The sequence below is a fragment of the Vombatus ursinus genome, unplaced genomic scaffold, assembly GCF_900497805.2.
Source record: "Vombatus ursinus unplaced genomic scaffold, bare-nosed wombat genome assembly UNPS02010822.1, whole genome shotgun sequence".
Classification (NCBI taxonomy): Eukaryota; Metazoa; Chordata; class Mammalia; order Diprotodontia; family Vombatidae; genus Vombatus; species Vombatus ursinus.
In genome coordinates, this window is record NW_020950600.1 from 4110235 (window position 1) to 4129036 (window position 18802).

Sequence of the window (18802 nt, forward strand, 5' to 3'; positions counted from 1 at the left end):
GAGAGACGAGAGAGAGAGGAAAGGAGGGAGAGATGGAAGGAGAGAGAAGAAGAAAGGAGAGAAGGGGAAGAGAGGGGAGGAGAAAAGGAGTGGGGAAGGACCAGATTTGGTGTCTGTCTCCAAACAGTTGAAAGGTTATTTGGAAAAGAGATTGCCCTGCTTGGCCCCAGACGGCAGAAATAATGGGTGGAAGGTTCAGGGAGAAACTCAGGCTCATGTCAGAAGAAAATTTCCTTAAAATTCCAGCCATGGCAGAGTGAATCGGGCTGCCTGGGCCGACAGCGAATTCTCCATCGCTGGAGCTCGTCCAGTACAGGTTGGTTGGTCGATTACCCACTTGTGGGGAATCCTATCCGACAGATCCTCGGTCAGGTCTGGGTTGGGACAAGCAGCCTCTGAGATCCCTTCCCAGCCTGGCTTTCTGGGATTCGAAAGGCTGGAGAGCACAGGCTGGGTTTAGGAGTGGAGTTTGGCACGAGCGGTGAATGGAGGGGGGAGGGGAAACGACCCAGTCAGCGTTCTCCAACCTGTGGACCGAAGCCAGAGCAGTAACTTGACTTCCGGATTGTTCGCTTTTTTAGGTCTCTCTGTTCGAGGTGTCCTGTTAAAGGGGTGTGTGTGTGTGTGTGTGTGTGTGTGTGTGTGTGTGTGTGTGAGAGAGAGAGAGAGAGACAGACAGACAGAGAGACAGAGACAGAGACACAAGACAGAGAGACAGAAAGAAACAGACGGTATGATAGAGACAGACACAGAAAGAGAGATACAGAATCAGAGACAGAGACAGGGATACAGAAAAACAGAGACAGTATGACAGAGAAAGTCGGAGACACGGAGAGAAATAAAACTGGGGGGGGAGGGGACACAGGACCCCTTCAAAAACAAGCCCCTACCCCCAGACTCCAAGGTGGGGATATAAGTGAAAGCGTGGGCTCAGAGAAGGCGCGGACCCCAAGCATCTCGGTGAGGACTCGGGACCCCGAAGGGCCGCGGGAGCGGAGAATGCCAGACCGTCTTGGGTCCAGGGCAAAGCGGACGCGCTCCCTGGAAGGTCCTGAGGCTGCTCTCTCGGCTGGGGGACACTTGGCCCCTCGCCACCCGCCCTCTGTGCGTCCCGGGACTCGGCTACCACTTGCTCCCCGCTCCCTAAGCAGAGGCTCCGCCCCTGGGGGCCCCGCCCCCTCGCGCTCCCATTTCACCACCTCCCCCCGGCCCTCCCTCCTGTCCAATAGCGCGCGGTGGCCTTGGAGTCCGAGCCGGGCCGGCGCGCGCGCTGCGGGAGGGCGGGGTCCGCTTGGCCGGGGGCGGGCACGCGCGGCGGGGCCGACCCGCCCCACCTTGCAGCCCGCCCCCTCCCACGCGGCCATGGACTCGCCCCGCGCGCGCTACCTCGTGTTCTTCCAATACGTGGGGACCGCCTTTAGGTATGTAGGGGCGGAGACTGGGGCCCCGGGACCCCAAGGGGGGAGGGGATCGGGCCCCGCCCCCTGCCCGTGGGGTCCCCCTCCCCCACCCGTGTCCCTAGATTGCCCTGGCGCCCACGTGGGACGCTGGGGGCTGCAGCAGGAAGGAGTGGAGTGAGCCCAGGGAGGAATGTGGAAGGCAGCCCCGGCGTGGGGGAGTGGGGTGCTTGCTTACAGCCCCCCTCTGCCACCGCCCCAAGGGAGACCTCGCGCTGAGGTTGGAGTCAGTGATCCCCAAGCACCTTCCCGTCTTGGAGCCAAGTTCCATGACTTGGTGGTTCACAGCTTAGGCAACCCACGAGTCAGCCGGCAAGCACTTACAGCCTCCTCTGTGGCACGCACTGTGGCCACCCGTGGCCACCGAGGATGGGGACTTACCCAGTCCTCAGCTCCCACCCACCCCCAGCTTCCTCTCCCGGAGCAGAGGAAGGATGTGGCCACAGACAGTAATCAGGTTTGGCTGGGTTGATGGGGGGGGGCAGGGTAGGATGGAAGGTTGGTACCCGAGCTAAGTTTAGGATGGCCATTTAAAGAAGGCACCCAGACTGGAGATGTTTTCAGGAAACTGGGTTTCTAAACATTTCTGCCTGATGGGGAAACAGCTTTGTTTAGAGTCACTGCCTGTCTGCTATTATAGGGGTGGGGGGAGAAGGAGGAGGGTCAAAAGGACCCCGGTTTGGACTGACTTGTGCACTTTGACCCAGCCCCCCCTGGAGAGTGGGGATTCAGTTCAATTTAAACATTAATTAGGACCTGCCAATCTAGTGGGGATTCAGAGATTTAAAAACAAAAAACGCTGTGCCCACAGGGAGCTTATATTTTACTGGGGGGAGGGGAACAGAAGGAAATAAAGAAAACATCCACCATAGCTGGGTGGAGACCTCCGGCATCATCCAGCCTAACCGCTTGGTTTTACAGATAGGGAACTGAGGCCCAGGGAGGTTGTGACTTGCCTGAGGTCAGGCCTGGGTTGTTAATGGCTGTCCAGGGCAGCATTAGAACTCTTGTCCTCTGATGATTTCTGGTCTGGTCCTCTTAACCACTGTAAGACTTTGTAGAAACACCCCAAAGTAATTTCAGGAGGGATATTAAAACTCACAACCGAGTTGGGGTTGGAGAGGCCTCTTGGAGCTGTGATTTCAGGGATTTAATTCAATAGGTATATGTTGTCTAGTCAGGCAGTAAACATTTAAGTGCCTACTATGTGCCAGGCACTGTGATTTACAAAAAAGAAGCAAAAGACAGCCCCTGCCCTCAAGGAGCTCCCGATTGAAAATAATAATAGCAATAATAATATATATTGTTTATTTCATTAAATGTGTCCCAATTAAACGTAAAAAAATTTAACATTCTTTTTTTTAAATTTTGAGGTCCAAATTCTTGCCCTCCTCCTGCCCCTCTTTCACTGCTTGAGATGGCAAGCGGCATGATATATGAAGTCATGCAGAACATATTTTCGTAGTAGTCATGTTAAAAAGAAAAGAAAAATAAAGAAAGTGAAACAATTCTGCTTCAGTCTGTGCTCAGAATTCAGTTCCACTGTTCATCATGGGAAGGAACTCACAGTCTTACAGTGTGCCAAGCACTGTACCATGTGCTCTCCATGCAAAGACAAAAACAGTCTCTCCCCTCAAGAAGCTTCTGTTCTCCTTACTAGCAGTGTGACCCTGAGCAAGTCACTTAACTCCAGTTCTCCCCAAAAGTAAAAAACAAATTTTAAAAAAGCTTTTATTCTGTTGGAGAAAAGTGATACATATGTTGTTGTTAGCACATAGCACACTAGTACTATTCATGGAATTTTCTTGGAAAAGATACTGGAGAGGTTTGTGGTTTCCTTCTCTGGTATACAGCAGGAGCTTAATAAATGTTTGACTGCTTGTAGCTCTTTGTGACCCCATAGGTCATAGCATGCCATTACTGCCCGTGGGGTTTACATGGCAAAGATACTGGAGAGGTTTTCCATTTCCTTCCCTAGTACACAGTAGGTGCTTAATAAATGATTATTGACTGACTGATTTTAGCTCTTTGTGACCCTGTGGACTGTAGCATGCCAATGCTGTCCTTGGATTTTTTTTTTTTTTTTTTTTTTTGGCAAAGATACTGGAGAGGTTTGCCGTTTCCTTTTCCAGTGGATTAAGGCAAACAGGTTAAATGACTTGCGCAGGGTCACACAGCTAGTAAGTGTCTGAGGCTGGATTTGAACTCAGTTCTTCCTGACTCCAGGCCTAGCTCTCTATCCACAGAGCCACCCAGCTGCTTCGTGAAATGTATAGTAAATTTGAAATGGATGCAGTGATTTGTCAGTGGGAGGGATGAGGAAGAGCCTAGTATAGGAGGTAGTTGGAGCTCGAGCTGAGTTTGGAAGGGAACTAGGGATTCCAAGAGGAGGAGATAAAGAGGGAGAGCATTCCAAACACTCGGGAAAAGTCTGTACAAATCGAGGTGAAAGGCGGATTGTCACCTATGAGGAATGGCAAGAGCCCAGTTTGGCTGCAATGTCCACTCTCTATGGAACCAGCCTGGGAAGGGCTTAAGCCAAGAGAAGTCTGGCTTTTATCCTGGAGGCAGGAGGGAGCTGCTGGAGTTTCTTGCACAGGGGAAGGAGAGGCTCAGACCTGGTGGGGCTGCCGCAGCGATCCGGAGGGCCCAGCCCTGGGGGTTGGTGGGGGAGGCAAAGGGGAAGCAGAAACCTCAAGCTTTAGCCAGGAATTGGATGTGGGAGATGATGGGCAGTGAGGAGTGGAGAGTGACCGGGGTCTTACTCCTTGGTGGCTGTGAAGAGGGAGATTGTCTGTCTTCTTAGTAATTACATAGTTAGTGCCTGGCACCGTGCCAGGCACACAGGATCAGCTTAATGTGTGGATTGGATTGGATTAGAAAGAGACGTGGTGCTCTGAACACAGAGAGAGAAATTAGGGGTAGTGAGGGGTTTGGGGGAAATGGGTTCTGTTCTAGACATTCTTATTAATTCATTTTCAGTTGTGTCTGCCCTTTGTGACCCTGTTTGTGGGTTTTGTTTTGGTTTTTTTTGGCAGAGATTCTGGAGTGGTTTGCTGTTTCCTTCTTCAGTTCATTTTACAGATGAGGAAACTAAGGCAAACAGGGTTAATAAGTATCTGAGACTAGATGTGAACCCAGGTCTTCCTGACTCCAGGCCCGTTGCTCTATCCACAGTGCCACCAAAGGCCAATGGAACACGCAGATGGAGATGTTGGCCAGGTAGGCAGTTGGAGATGCAGGACCAGTCTTTAGGAGAAAGGTTAGGGCTGGGTGTATAGGGGTAGCTAAGTGGTGCAGTGGATAGAGCACTGGGCCTGGAGTCAGGAAGACCTGAGTTCAAATCCGACCTTAGGTACCCACTAAGTATATGACCCTGGGCAAGTCACTTCACCCTGTTTGCCTCAGTTTCCTTATCTGTAAAGGCAATGGCAAACCACTCCAGTATCTTGGCCAAGAAAACCCCACGTGTGGTCACGAAGAGTTGGATACGACTGAACAACAACAATTATAAATCTGGGAGTCACGTGCAAAGAGGTGATGATTAAACCCGTGGAGGCTGATTCTCCAGGGGAGACTGAGGAGGCTCAGGGCTTCTACAGGTAGAGGACCATGACCAGTGGGTCATATCACCAAAACCCAGGGAGGCAGGGGTGGTGACCAGTGTCCAACCATTGAAGGTCAACTAGATCTAAGAACAGGCTGATAAAATAGTCCTTGGTGACCTTGGGGAGAGCGATTTCAGCAGCTCGATTTCCAAGGCTTGAGAAGTGAGTAGGAGGTGAGAAAATAGAGGTGAAAATGCGCCAGGAGCTTTGTCTTCCTCTAGAAGGGGAGAATTAGGGCAGTTGCTCGAGGGGATGTCAAAGCAGGTTTTTTTTAGACTTGGCCACGATCTGGTTGCGTTCATGGCAATGGGGATAAAAAGAGGTTTGGAATGAGGTGGATATAAGAGAAGATGGAAGGGGCAGACTACGGGAGGGGCCAAGAACCCCCAGTGCTGGCAGAGGGCAAAGAGAAGGGTGGCCTCATCCTTTGAGCCTGGGGCAAAGGCATGGGGAGAGCTGAAATGGAGGCGATTGGAAGTGTAGAATTGGGGAAGCTGGCTGCGGCAGCTTTAGTTTCTTCAATGCAGCCTGAGCCGAGGGCCAATGTTGATGTGGCATGGAAATAGAAGTTAACATGGAGTGTGCTTGAGTGTGGTCTGGGGTCCCCTGGAGGCTCCTGAGACCGTTTCAGGGACTCCTTGAGCTAAAAGCTCTTTTCTTGATAATACTAAGATGTGTTCATGTCTGATATGGTGAATATCAAGAGAGAAAACCCACATGAACCAAAGTTCTTTTTTGGGGGGAGGCGTATTCAGTCATTTTTAAGAGGGTAAGGGGGTCCTAAAGCCAAAGTTTGAGGCCCTTTGCAACAGAGTTTGTAGCTCTCAAGCTGCAGAGGACCTCAAAGGCCACCTTCTCCAACCTCATCATTTTATAGATGAGGAAACTGAGGCCCAAAGAGGAGAAAGTATTCACCCCAGGTCACACGAGCAATAACTTGCCAGAATAGATAGGGAAGGACCAAAGAATGCCCATGCAGCAGTGAGGGCCTAGTTGAGAGTAAAGGATAAAGTCCGTATCCTCTCTTCACGTACACATACATCGTGAGAAGGTCTAGAGGAGGGTCCCCATTGGGTGCCCAACCTGCCATGGCAGGGGAAAAGGGGCCACTGCAGAAAAGCATCTTTGCTATGCACCATCTTTCTTTCCCTGGTGTTCAGGCTCGGGTTCCAAAGAAGAACCCCAAGGCCAGGAGGCCAGAGATGGGTGCCTGCAGGATCTTGGAGGCTCCCACAGAGAAATCAATTCAAGAGGAAAAAGAATGACTTAGGGGGAATCACCCCTCATAACGAGAGGTGACCCCTGTGCTGATTGTAACAAGCCAAGGCAACGGGCCCTCTGTGTGCTGAAAGCAGTCCCTGCCTTCTGGGACCTGATGGGACCATGGGGTGGTGTTGGCAACCCCCCACCCCCTCGCCTCAGTTTCCTATCTCTAACCTGAGGTGGTTAAACTGGATGGATATGGGTTCTTCTCTGCTCTGACATTCTGTGCTCTAGGGTCCCTGCCTCCCAGAGGTGGGAGTGGTGCATGGCTGTGACTCACTGCCTCTCTCTCTCTCCCCCTCCCCCCATCTCTCTCTCTGTTTGTGTCTCCCTCCCCCCTCTGCTCTCTGTGTGTCTCTATGTGTGTATCTCTCCCCCCATCTCCTTCCATCTCTCTCCCTTCCTCCCCCTTTTCTGTTTCTCTCTCTGTATCTGTCTCTGTCTGTCTCTGTGTTTCTCTCTCCCTCCCTCCCTCCCCCCTCTGTCTCTCTCTTCGTCTCTGTCTCTCTCTCTCCCTACAGTGGGGTCATGGCTGTCAAACAGCCAAAGCAGGGGATTGGAGTCCAGAATCTTCTCGAGGTGAGTGCGTTGTCTGCTGTCCGGGATATAGATACAGGATGGTTTGAGGAGAAGGGAGTGAGTGCGGGGGCGGGGGTCAGGAGAGGCTTCTCCATAGGAGGCAGCGGGTGAGTGGAGCCCCAAAGGCGCTGTAAGGTGGCGGTGAGGGAGAAGGGCATTGGTCTGCACAAGGAAGGTAAGGCTGGGGATGGGACAGCCAGGAGTTAGCCGGAATGTAGGTGCAAATGCCATCTCTACTGTTAGCCTTCCACCCCTGCCCCTTGATTTAAGTCTCTGTTTATGTGGGGGCTGGGACTCCACGCAGTTGCCCGGCTGGAGGTGGGGGAGTGGACAGAAAGACCTCATGCTGTCTGGAAACAGGTCACTGAATAAGATGGGGGCAGCAGTAGGGTGGCTGGGGCTTGAACTTTTGCAGAGTCCAGGAGCGCCTGGATCCCCATAACACAGACTGTACCACGGCATATAAACTTGAGGCAGGACTGTGAGTAGGTGGATGGATCCTTGGAAAGCATGACCTTCCCCCGAGTCCTGCCATGGTACAAGATTCCTCTAGATCCCTGGGGAACTTCTAGCCTGCGGGTGCACTGGATCGTAGGGCTCAGAGCTGGAAGAGATCTAGAGATCATGGGGCCCAGCCTGTTCACTTTACAGAGGGGGAAACTGAGGCCCAGACTGGGGAAGGGACTCTTCCAAAGTCACAGAACAAGCTAGGTAGGATCCCGGGACTTTTGGGGATTCCAGATTCAGGAGCTCTGCGCTGCCTCATTGGGCACTATCCCGCTGAGGGCAGGGGAAGGGGATAAATGGGGTCCCTGCCTCACCCACATACCATCCAATCGCAGAAAGCTGCAGAGCGGCTGAGGTCCGTCACGCCGGTCAAGTTTAACATCTCCAGCCGAACGGACGCTGGTGTCCACGCTCTCGAGAACTCTGCCCATCTAGACGTTCAGCGCCTGACTGGCCGACCCCCTTTCTCACCTGATATCCTCACGTTAGCCCTCAATAGACACTTGGCGCACCCTGACATCAGGTACAGAAACCTCCCCCCAGATCCTTCAGGCCCAGCCCCTCTCTGTCACCCCGCCCACAGACGTAGGCTAGGCCACCCTTAGTCGGTTAACATACATTCCTCAGGGCACAGTCTTGTTCCAGGTTTTGGAGGGAGCCTGAGCTTAGCCTCTCCCCCTGGTTCTCCATGATCCAATCCTCAGGTTTTGCCAGGCTTGATGTCAGCCCCAAGGATTTGGGGTCTCCCCAAGTATCTCAGCTTCTTACGGCTCTGTTTTAGAAAGGGCTTCTCATGTGAGCAAGGATCAGCACCAGGCGTCTTGGACAGCCCCTTCCTAGAATTGCCGAGAGCAGGAGATAGAGATGATCCACCTTTGGGAGGGACTGGCTGGGAGGCCAGGATGTGTATGGGGGCAGATGGACTGGTTGGCCTCTGGGGGTGTCACGGTGCCAGTCTTGTCTAGCACCTCTTCAAGGCTCATGATTATTTCTGGCTCTGGGAGGGGCAGGAAGTAGCCTCTTCCTAGCCCAGGATTTGATGTTGGCCTGTGGCATCAGGGACCAGAACTAGGAGATCCTGGTCCATAGCTGACCCCTGTGGCCATGGATGGGCCTCAGGGCTCTGCATAAGGCTCTCTTCTTTCTTGATATACCCTCTGTCCATGACCTCATCAGCTTCTATGGTTTTCCTTTTCACCTCTGTGCCCATTCCCAGATCTACGAAGTCAGTGGCAGTCGGCCTTTGTCCCAAGCTATGGTCCTGTCCCAGTGGATGTCCTGTAGGCATCTCAGGCTCGGCATGTCCAACACTGACCTCTCTCCTTATCCCAAAGCCTGTTCCTCTCCCAAACTTCCCTGTCGCTGATCCACGGCACCCTGGCTCACCAGTATTGGTATCCTTGTTGACTCCCCACTCTTCCTCCCTGTTGTCGGTTTTAGCTTCACAGCATCTCTCGAATGTGCCCCCGTCTCTCCTCTGCCCCCACCCCACCCTGGTGCAGATCCTCATCACCTCCCACCTGGACTATTGTGGTAGCTGCTGGTCTCAGTGCCCTGCTCACTCCCGTCCAGCCTCCAATAGATCAGGAATCCCCCTCTATGCAGCTGCCAGTGTGATCTCCCTAAAGCACAGATCTAACTGTGTCACTCACCTCCTCTATAAACTCCAGTAGCTCCCTGTCACCTCCAGAATCAGATAGAAACTCCTGGTAAAGACCTTTCCAGCCTGGCTCCAGCCTGCCTTCCCAGTGATGCCATCTGTGATGCCACTCATGTAGGGAACTTCCAGATGAGGACACTCCCTCCACCAACACAGGTCTGCACCTTCTCTATGACCTGGAGTTCTGTAGGGTTCTGCCTAGTGGAGAAGTGTCCACCCTCCCCACCCTCCCTCCCCTCCCCAGCCAGTGTGTGGCCTACAAGTGCAGCCCAAACTATGTTAAAGTGTCATTTGGAAATATTTAACAAAAGAAATAGAAATCCAATAAAATTGAAGATAACACATTTTAAAACTAAGCACATTGCCCGTGGGGCTCCTCATGAATTAATTAGCAGGCCCCGTTTCTATTTGAGGTTGACACCGTTGGTCTAGAAGTACCAAGAGGTTAGTTGACTTGACCAGAGTCAAATAGCTAGTGTGTGTCAGAAGTGGGACTGGAGCCCAGGCCTTTCAGGCTTTGAGGCCAGTTCTCTGCCCGCTACACCTGTCAGCCTCATTGCTCTTCACTGCCTTTCCCACCCTTCCATAGGGCTGTCCGTCTCCCTTCACCATGCTTCCTCCCTTGTCATAGAATCCCTGGTTTCGTTTCTGACCCAGCCTTCCCTGACCCCCTCGACTGCTGAGGCCCGTGCTTAATTACCTTGCCTCGATTTTGTATTTTTGCTCTGTATCTGCTTACATTCCTCCTTGGCCCCCCATTAGGATGGAGGCTCCTTGGGGCGGGGACCCTTTCCTTCTTTACCTTTGTTTCCCCATTCCTTAGCATTGTGCCTGACACATAGATTCTTGGTGATCTGTTGAAATCCCCCAACCTCAGGGTCTTTTAAAACTGGTTCTGAGCAGAGGCCCAGGTGCTGCCACCTCCCACTCACTGAGTCAGTCGCCAGTTGCTGGCCCTCTGGAAGTTGTCTCCTGCCTCTGCGCTGGCTGTCCTCGCTTGTGGAGGTGGGCACAGGCAGGGCACCAATGTATCCTCCTGTCTTCTGTGATCTCCTTCAGCTAGTCTTGGACACTGGAAGTTCTTCCCGCAGTCTAATCCTAGCGCCTGCCTTTCCAGGGTGATCCGAGCTTTTCGGGCCCCCGACGACTTCCACGCTCGCTTTGAAGCCACGTCAAGGACCTACCTGTACCGGGTGGCAACCGGCTGCCCCCTGGACACGCTGTCTGTGTTTGAACAGAACCTGTGCTGGGCACTGAGGACTGAGTAAGTGCCGAGCTGTGACTTATGCTGCCCCCTCCCCACCCTTAGCTCATATTCAGGGGAAGGGGCTAGGCAGACGCTGAGGCCCCTGGGCCTAGGAGAGAACGTTTTCTATCCTTTCTTCCTTGCTGCCACTGAGAAGGCCAGTCCCTGGGCTGGGTGGGAGCTGGGAGAATGCCCTCATGGCTTCCCACCCTCTTCTGCCCTCAGTCACCTGGATGTGAAGGCCATGCAGGAGGCCGCCCAGCATCTCCAGGGCACCCACAACTTCCAGGCCTTTAGGTCAGCAAGTGAGAATAACTGGCAGAACCCTGTCAAGACACTGCTCCGGGCCTCTGTGGTCCCTGCACCAGCCAGCCCCTTCACCCATCCCCAGGAGAAGAGGTAAGGAGGAAGTTTGGGCCAGGTCACCCTCTCAGACTGGGAGACAGGAGTCTCCCTAGGAACAGGGGCTGGGCTGTGTCTTAATTCAGCCACACAGCCTTTCTGTCTCTCAGCCGTCAGGTCCCCAGAGCCGGGGAGGGCTCTCACGTCTCCCTGGAGGGGATTACATCTTCGGGACCAGATGGGTTCCCTGCCCTGTGGGACCTGTGAGGCTGAGAGCTTCCCCTAACCCTCGGGCAATAGAGTGTATGGCAAGATGGTAAGGAAGGCTGTCGCTACTCACGCAGCTGAGAGTTGGTGATCCCCGTCCCTCCCTCCTTTGTCCTGGGCAGGGGGCAGTCTGATGCTTTTGTCCTGGGGCCAGCCAGGCCCAGCCTGCCCAGAGGAGTGGGAGAGCTGGGGGCGGGGTGCCGAGCGAGGCAGCAGCACCCTGAAGAGCAGCCTTGGGGGAGACCATGACCAGCCCACTGGATGAGTTCTGAGCCAGGTTGTTCCGAAACTCCATCCTCCCCTTAGGCTCTCTCTGGCCTCAGTACCTGCTTTAGGGGAGGGGATTAACAGCATCCCCCGCAAAGGCCAGATCTGGGTAGCACCCAGGACACCTAGCAAAGTCCCAGGCCAGCCTCTACCCGGGAGCAGGAGGGGTACACACGGAGGGAAAGCTCTCTGTCTGGGGGCCCCTGTCCTGGGAGCGCTTTGTGTAGGGGTTGAGCTCTGGGCCCTGGACGCACCGATCCCGGGCCTTGGTCCTTGCGATTGGCTCCCACCCGTCCTTCCTCCCTGTGCCCCATCCCCACTGGGCATCAGTGCTGAGCTAAGCCAGGCCCGTCATGGGGGGGAGTTGCTAAGGCCTGTGTTCACAGCTGTGCCCCCCTCCACCACCACCCGCTACCGCCCCTGGGTACCCAGCTCCAACAAATTCCATTTCATGCTCTGTGACTTGGGGGTGGAAGCCAGGCTAAATTTAGCTCTGGAGCTGATCAAATGGAGAGCTGGGGGTGGGAGGCCTCGCCCAGAGACAGAGGGGTGGATGCAGTGACCCTGGGGACCCTCCAGCAGATCCGAGGAACCCAGGGAGTCCAGCTCCTGGTTTAAGCAAAGGCTGGGGGTGGAGGCCTAGCTGACCCTGCTGGGCAGGCAGGCGAGCCTAGGCTGAGGAGAAACTGTTCATTTGTTCACCTGGCCTGCTCCCCCTCCCCTCCTGCCCCCTTTCTCAATTGGCTGCTTGTCTATTCACAGAAGGGATTTGGGGGTGGGGGGGACTGGGGCTCCCGGGGGTTGCCTAGCAACCATGAAAGCCTCTCTGAGGCCCCATCCTCCAGCTGAATTGCAAATGGAGCCACTCATTGAGGATGCATCCCCATCACCTGTCTCTCCCCACCCTCCCAAACACTGGGGTTGATGCCAGAGCCTGTAGGCAAATAATGTTGGCTTTTCTCTTTGCCCACCTTCTCTCCTCTGGGCTTCAGGGTTCCACCCCCAGGGAGGGAAAAAAGATTGGAAGACAGATGGGGGCCTGGCTCACCCTTGGTGCCCCTCAGGCCATCGAGATAGCTTCTGAAGTGACCCTTTGGGTGGGAGAGGGGAGGGTTTGCCCCAGGGTCTGAGACTTGAGATGTCCCCTTCAGGACTTTGCTGGGGCCCTGCTTGGTGCTGGACCCGGGGAAGAGGGTTCTGGGTTCTCTCCCCTTGACCTCTCTTGAGTGTCTGGCACGCAGCCAGATGGAGAAACCTGGGGCTTGTTGACCACCTTAACACCCTTCTGATCTCCTTCTGCCTAGCCCCTGCCCAGAACAGGGCTCCCTTGCTCCTGGTCCTGATTTGACCTGATTTGACACCCCTCATTGGGCAGGCAGCATCAGACTAGTGGTTGTGGCTCCCCTCCTGCTTTCTAATGCTTCTGTCTCTGGCTCAGAGGAATCGTGGATTTAGAGCTGGAAGGACCTGAGAGGCCTGGGGGGGAAACTGAGGCAAGAGCAGTTATCCAAGGAGTGATAGTGGCCAGATTTGAACTCAGGTCCTCATTTCACTACCAGAATACCTCAACAACGCTCTGACCTCCTGACCCCTGAGTCTGTCTGCCCCAGACCCTGCTGCCTCAGCTGGACTCCTGGTCTTGTTCCCACTTGGCCAGCTCTGTCCTGTCCCCATCCACAGCTAGATATAAGATCTATGGAGAAGAAAACCAAAGAAACAAAAGCCCAGGACTGAGCCGGGAGACCTGAGTTCTGGGGCCGGGTCGGCCGTCAACTTCTGTGTAGCTTTGGTCAAGGCCAAGGGTGAGGAGCCTGTGGCCTCGAGGCCACATGTGGCCTTCTAGGTCCTCGGGTGAGGCCTTTGTCTGAGTCCAAGTCTTACAGAACAAATCCTTTTATTAAGGGGATTTGGGGTTCAGTCGAAGGGCCGCACCCGAGGACCTAGAGGCCACAGGTTCCCCACCTCTGGCCAAGTCCTTTCCTCTCCCTGGGCCCCACTTCCCTTGCTGTAAATTGAGGAAGTCAGGGGCTAAATAAGTTGCCCTGTTCCCAGCTGAAATCTGGGGGCATGCTGGGGCCTCGTCTGGTGCCATCCGCTTCCCTGGCAGGGTATGGGTGGGCTCTGCCCCTCCAGGGCAGGTGCAGGCTGGGCAGCTGTAGAAAGAGCCTTTCTCCTAGGACCCAGGAAGAGGGGAGGCGGGTCTCTGTGCCAGATGTGGTGGGGGTGGGGGGAGGAAGGGGAGAAGAGGCCAGAAAAGAGATCCTCTGTCCTCTGGCCTCGGCAGCCAGTGAGGGGCAGGTGCCCGCTAGGGGGGTGCACGACTGGGCCCTCAGCCATCTTCCTCAGACACTTCACCATAGGGTTAAGATGACTGGGTGGGGGGAAGGAGGGCAGGCGGGAGATAAGGGTGAAACACCCATGGTAGGCAGCAAGACCAGTGCCTGGCACTGCCCATCCCACTGTCCAACCTGGCGCCTTGGAAACTGTCCTTTAAATTCTTAGCTGAACTGAGGGGGCAGAGTAGGGCCCCTCCCCAGCATCCCCTGCTGGTCACACTTGTACTAAGCACCTACTGTTTACCCAGCATTATGCTAGTGCTATGTTCATCCATGCATAGGCAGTAGAAAGAACGCCCTAACTTAAGAGACCTTTCCTGATGATCCACCTTCCTGATGGGGGCGGGGGCGGGAGCAGGTGATACTCTGTATCCTGGAACAAGTTACTGTTTCTCCTCCAGTGAAGGAGCTTGCCATCTCTAAGGTTCCTCTGGTATTTGTGGCTCCTGGTCTCCATCTGTGCATGGGCCCAGCTTGGAGCAGCTCCTGAGTCAGTGTGTTGTAGAACTGTGGTTTTTAGAGTGTTCCAGAGCTCCTGCAGTCTAGCACCCCATGTTAGGCTCCCATTCTAGGACAATGCCAGCTTGGGATTCAGTTGAAAATCACCAGCTCAGAGGTCGAGAGGCAACCAGCTGTGACAGTGGGTAGAGTGTCAGACTTCAGAGTCAGGAAGACCTGAGTTTGAATCCAGCCTCAGGGGCTTGCTTACTTAGCTGTGTGACCCTGGGCAAGTCACCTCCCTGAGTTTCTGCATCCTCATCTGCAAAATGGGGATAGTAGTAGCACCTAGCTCCTAGGATTGTGGTGGGAATCAAATGTAGAAGTCAAAATTAGAAGCATGCAGTGTTTCAAAAATCTTAAAGTGCTTCTAAATGCTAGCTGTTATGACTAGTTATGTGACCCTGGGCAAGTCACAACCTCTCAGTTCAGTTTCCTGATCTGTAAAATAATAACTAACATTTCTATAGCACCTACTATGTGCCAGGCACTGTGCACTCCACATTGTCTCATTTGATCCTCACAACCACCCTGGGAGGTGGGTGCTATTATGATCCCCATTTTGCAGATAAGGAAACTGAGGTTAGGTAACTTGCCCAGGGTCACACAGCAATAAGTGTCACAGATTAGATTTGAACTCAGCTCTTCCCGACTCCAGACCCAGCAATCCACCCAGTGGGCCACCTGCAAGGCTGGATTGCACTCAGCCTCCAAGGCCCTTCCCAGCTCTAAATCTGTGCCTGTGATCTACCCCAGCTCCCCCTCCCCCATTTCAAAGATGGAAAAACCGATGCCTAGGGAATTGTCCAGGATTTGAATCCAATGCTCTCTTCATTTGCACTGTTGTGTGAAGGGCATAGAACTGAGCTGCGCTCAGGCAGAGGACCCAGCCAGGGCTCCTCCAGGGCTGGCTGCTAGAACAAGGGCCGATGTCCTATCTGGGTCACCACCGGGCCCCTGACTGGCGTCCACACCCGACAGCTTGCCACTCCTCCATTCCAGGGTCCCTGGTAGAAAGGCCAGGAGCCATGGCAGACAACCTTCTCTCCTCCCTCCCACTGCATTCCCCCCCCATTCCCCAGGAGATGCACAGGAGGGATTTAGAGCTGAGTGGGAAGAGCTCAGAATTCCTGTGGTCTAAGCCTCTCATTTTATCGATGACAAAAACAAAAAGGCCAGAGAAGGGTGTGTACAGAGATTGACTGGGTGCAAGGAGGCATGGTCTCAGGCTAGCCTTACTGGGACAGATGTGGAGGTGCGGCTTTCAGGCTCGGACCCGACCTGGGCTGAACCCATTATCGGGTCCCTGTTTTTTCCTTTGGTCAGTGGGCAAAAGATACCTTTTGGGGACAGAGAGCAGGTAAGGGGTCTGTGGAATGGGGGACACCAGGGCTCTGGGAGGCCCCCAAGTCAGCACATTTGTATTTGCAGGAAGGTGCAGTTTTGGGACATAGAGTTTGAGAGCAAGTCTTTCCTGTACAAACAGGTATGTGGCCCATTTTACAGGCAGGGAGATAGAGGTGGGGGGGGAGCTATTCCTAATCCCCCAACCCCTTTTGTGCTGGGGAACACAGAAAGGATTGCCAAGGCTCACAGTGACCCCTAGTGGTGACGAGGGAGCAGACTGTGCAGAGGGCCACGTTCCTTGGCCTTATCCATATAGTCTCACCCATTGCCCAGCCTCTAGACAAGACTGGGCATTCATTCGCCGAGGCGGGGATAGGTGGTTTTGTCACCTGACTATCCCCCCAGCAGTGTGAGGCTGCCATTCTGGGGATCGGATAGGAGTGGGATGTTACGCCTTCTGGAGGGGTATTGGTATTGATGCCCTCAGGGCCATGCTGCAGGTGCGGAGGATGACCGCATGCCTGGTGGCAGTGGGGTTGGGGACCCTAACCCCCTCCCAGGTGAAGGAAAAGCTGGAGAGTCAGGACCCCTGGAGTGGCCCTGGATTACTGGTGGCCCCTGCTCAGGGCCTGTTCCTGAAATCTGTGCACTATGAAGGCCTTGGTGAGCATTCCTTCCCCCCCCCCCCCCCCCCGGCCCCAAGGCTGATTGCTTCTGTCCCACTTTCCTCCCTGTGAGCCTCTGCTTCCCCTGCTGCCCAACAAAAGCCCCACGTGGATGGTCCCAAGCTCAGATCCCACCCCCAGCCCCCAGGCTTCTTGGACCCCAAGCTTGGTGGAGATGGGAGCTCAGCAGACAAAAGATGCTTTCAGTTCAACCGGGGAGGTGGGGGGAGGCAGGATATGAGCAGACATTCAAGGGCCTCCAGGTGCCTGGGGCCAGCGGGAGCCCATTTTCTCCCCTCATATCCGGGGCTCCGCCTTCTCTTCACAGACTGGGGCCCTGGCAAGGACTGGTACAATCGCCCGTCTGTCTCAAGAGGCTGCAGTTCAGGAGATGTGCCAGAGGGTCCTGGGCTCTGACTGGACCGGGGATGCCCCAGGATATAGTTTGGGCAAATAAAGGGGAGACATTTGGACTGTCCTGGGTGTGTCCCTGTGGCCTCTGCACCCCAACCTTGCCCTTAGCCCCCAACCCATGGCAGGCTTCCCACCCACCAAGAACTCCGTGGGGAGCCTCATTTCTGTAGAGGCAGTCCCAGGCTGTTCGGATGTTTCCTGTGGGTTTGGGGCTGAGAGCCTCCTAGGGCCCTTGAGGGGTGGGGAGGGGGAGGTGTCACTTGTTGCTTTTCTGAGGTTGAAAAGTTTCCTGTGGCTCAGAGAACTCTGAGCAGAGCCCAGCAGTGGATGCTCAGCACAGCTCCTGTGAGTAAACCTCAGGGGAGGAAGGGGGTCTACTGGGCTAGGCTGGGGGATGCTCAGGTTCTAGAGCCAGGTCTTCCCATTTAAAAGCTGGGAGAAACCCATTCCTCTGGGGCCTCCCTGCCCAGGGGTCTGCTGGCCAAAGCCTCAAGATGGGCCTCACCTTCCCCAAGGTCAGGGGGCCTGAGGCCCAGCTCAGAACCTAGGAAACAAGGCTTCCCCTAGAATGAGGGACAGATGCCACCCATGGCTCTCCCTGCCTTCCCATGGGGAGGAGTTGACATCAGGTGTTTTGGGAGGGAGAGGGGGTAAGTGAGAGGGGATTAGGCCTTCCAGCCTGACTGGTAGTGAGTACTCATGATTCCTTCTCTCACAAGTGACTGACAAGGAGCCTCAGCTGGTCCTTCTGCCCTCTGTCTGGTGCCCTGTGGGGGGGAGGGTACACTGACCCCACACTGACCAGAAGTGGAGAAAATCCTGGTCATTTTCAACAGGTGGAGCTGTGGCCCAGGGTGCTGCCCGCCCCGGCCACAATGCCAATGGCTCTGAACGACACAGGAAGTCACGTGGTCATCCAGTTGTGGGGCCATCACCAGCCACTGGCTGTGGCTTACGGTGTGGTCTTTGCCGTGGGCCTGGCCGAGAACGCGGTGGCTGGGGGCCTCCTCCTCTTGCGGCTGAAGCGCTCCGGCCCCACGTCTGTGCTCCTGTTGAGCATGACAGTAGCTACCGCGGCCTTCACGTGCACCCTGCCCCTGCAAATCCACTACCATCTGCATGGGGGCGACTGGCGCTTTGGGGAGCTGACCTGCCGGCTGAGTGCCGCCCTCCGCTGGGCCTTTATGTACCTGAGCACCACTTCTTTCTCCTGCCTCTGCCTAGACAGCTACGTGGCGCTGGCCCACCCCCTCACACGCCTCCAGCTTCGCAAGGTCCACTGTGCTGTGGGGAGCGCACTGCTCTGGGTGTTTGCCGGGGGTGTGGCCAGCCCCCTGGCCCTGGGTGGCCCCCTGAGCCGGACTAGCCCTGACAATCGGACCTCCTGCTTTGACGATTTTGTGGAAGATGTGGGGTCTGGGTCCTACAGCACCTATGCACTGGTGGTGGGCTTCCTGGTGCCCTGCACCATCATCCTGGGTGGTTACCCCCTGCTGGCCTGGCGTGTGGCCTCTGGCCGCAGGACCTGGCGCTGCCGCAGGACCGTCAGGACCCTTGGCTTCAGCATGCTCGTATGTGCCCTCTGCTTCCTGCCCTACTCCCTCACCCACCTGCTGCGACACCTCACCAGCCCCAGCCCCTTCCTTGGCCACCTGCGACAAGTATCACTGCTGCTGGTCAGCCTGGGTTCCTGCCTCAGCCCCGTCATCTGCCTGCCCTGGGCGTCCCGGGCTGGTTGCCAGTTCTGGGCTCGCCTCTGCTCCCGCAGGCCCAATGAGATTTTTACCATCTACGATGGCAAGCTGGCGGAGTGCCCTTGCCCCACACTGGGATACAACCAGCCAGTGGGGTGGGGTGGTCAGTTTGAGAGCTATGGAGAGAGCCAGGCTGGAGAAGCATGCCTTGGGGCAAGCCTGGCCACTGGTCACCTACACTGAGCCAAGCGTGGGGACACAGGTACAAAGAATGAAGCCATTCCTCCTTGTGAGGAGCCGACCGGCTGGCCACGGAGGGAGGGGCCCTGGGCCTGCAGCCCTGTTCCAGAGCCACCTCCTGCACCAGCCAGAGCTCAGGAGGGGGGACCACGTTCTCTTTCTAGATCACCCACCAGCCTCTTTTCTGCCTTGTAAGCAGGACCCTGCTGCCCTGAGCCGATCAGAGAGGGAGGCAGGGCAGCTGGGCCTCACCCCAGCCCATCAGCCAGCCACTGCAGGGTTGGCACTTCTACACCTGCCACTTTGGCCCTGAGAAGCAGGTTCATGTAGTGGGGAGAGACAAGTGACCATGGGACCCAATTCCTGAGTTAAGGGGTTGCTGCTACAGATGAATAAAAGAGGGGGAAGAAGG

The 18802-nt window shown here is 55.2% G+C and overlaps 2 protein-coding genes across 6 annotated transcripts; both read left to right on the forward strand.

The window, feature by feature from the left end:
- Window positions 1-109: 109 nt before the first annotated feature.
- PUSL1 (pseudouridine synthase like 1) lies at window positions 110-16520 on the forward strand. 5 transcript variants are annotated; one of them, XM_027855425.1, is made up of 8 exons: window positions 110-316; window positions 6850-6907; window positions 7750-7937; window positions 10192-10338; window positions 10546-10719; window positions 15462-15516; window positions 15878-16040; window positions 16371-16520. In XM_027855425.1, the coding sequence occupies exons 2-8, from the start codon at window positions 6857-6859 to the stop codon at window positions 16457-16459; spliced, it is 867 nt and encodes a 288-aa protein (XP_027711226.1). In that variant the 5' UTR covers window positions 110-316; window positions 6850-6856; the 3' UTR covers window positions 16460-16520. The 5 variants fall into 5 exon arrangements, with proteins under 5 accessions (XP_027711226.1, XP_027711224.1, XP_027711228.1 ...); XM_027855423.1 differs by lacking the exon at window positions 110-316 and adding an exon at window positions 1340-1421; XM_027855427.1 differs by lacking the exon at window positions 110-316 and adding an exon at window positions 1340-1421 and having other exon boundaries at window positions 15865-16040; window positions 16371-16463.
- A 100-nt stretch (window positions 16521-16620) lies between these two features.
- Window positions 16621-18801, forward strand: LOC114038220 (proteinase-activated receptor 4-like). Its single transcript, XM_027855422.1, has 2 exons — window positions 16621-16801; window positions 17293-18801. Exons 1-2 carry the CDS (start codon window positions 16784-16786, stop codon window positions 18391-18393), a joined length of 1119 nt encoding a protein of 372 aa, XP_027711223.1. The 5' UTR covers window positions 16621-16783; the 3' UTR covers window positions 18394-18801.
- The last annotated feature ends 1 nt before the right edge of the window (window position 18802 follows it).

What these genes read in the sequence shown, in the direction of transcription:
- PUSL1 (XM_027855423.1), top strand. Translation starts at nt 1,363, where the DNA reads ATGGACTCGCCCCGCGCGCGCTACCTCGTGTTCTTCCAATACGTGGGG. An exon ending in TACGTGGGGACCGCCTTTAG is followed by an intron (nt 1,422 to 6,849) that starts GTATGTAGGGGC and finishes CTCTCCCTACAG; the next exon opens with TGGGGTCATGGCTGTCAAAC. An exon ending in TGCTGGGCACTGAGGACTGA is followed by an intron (nt 10,339 to 10,545) that starts GTAAGTGCCGAG and finishes TTCTGCCCTCAG; the next exon opens with TCACCTGGATGTGAAGGCCA.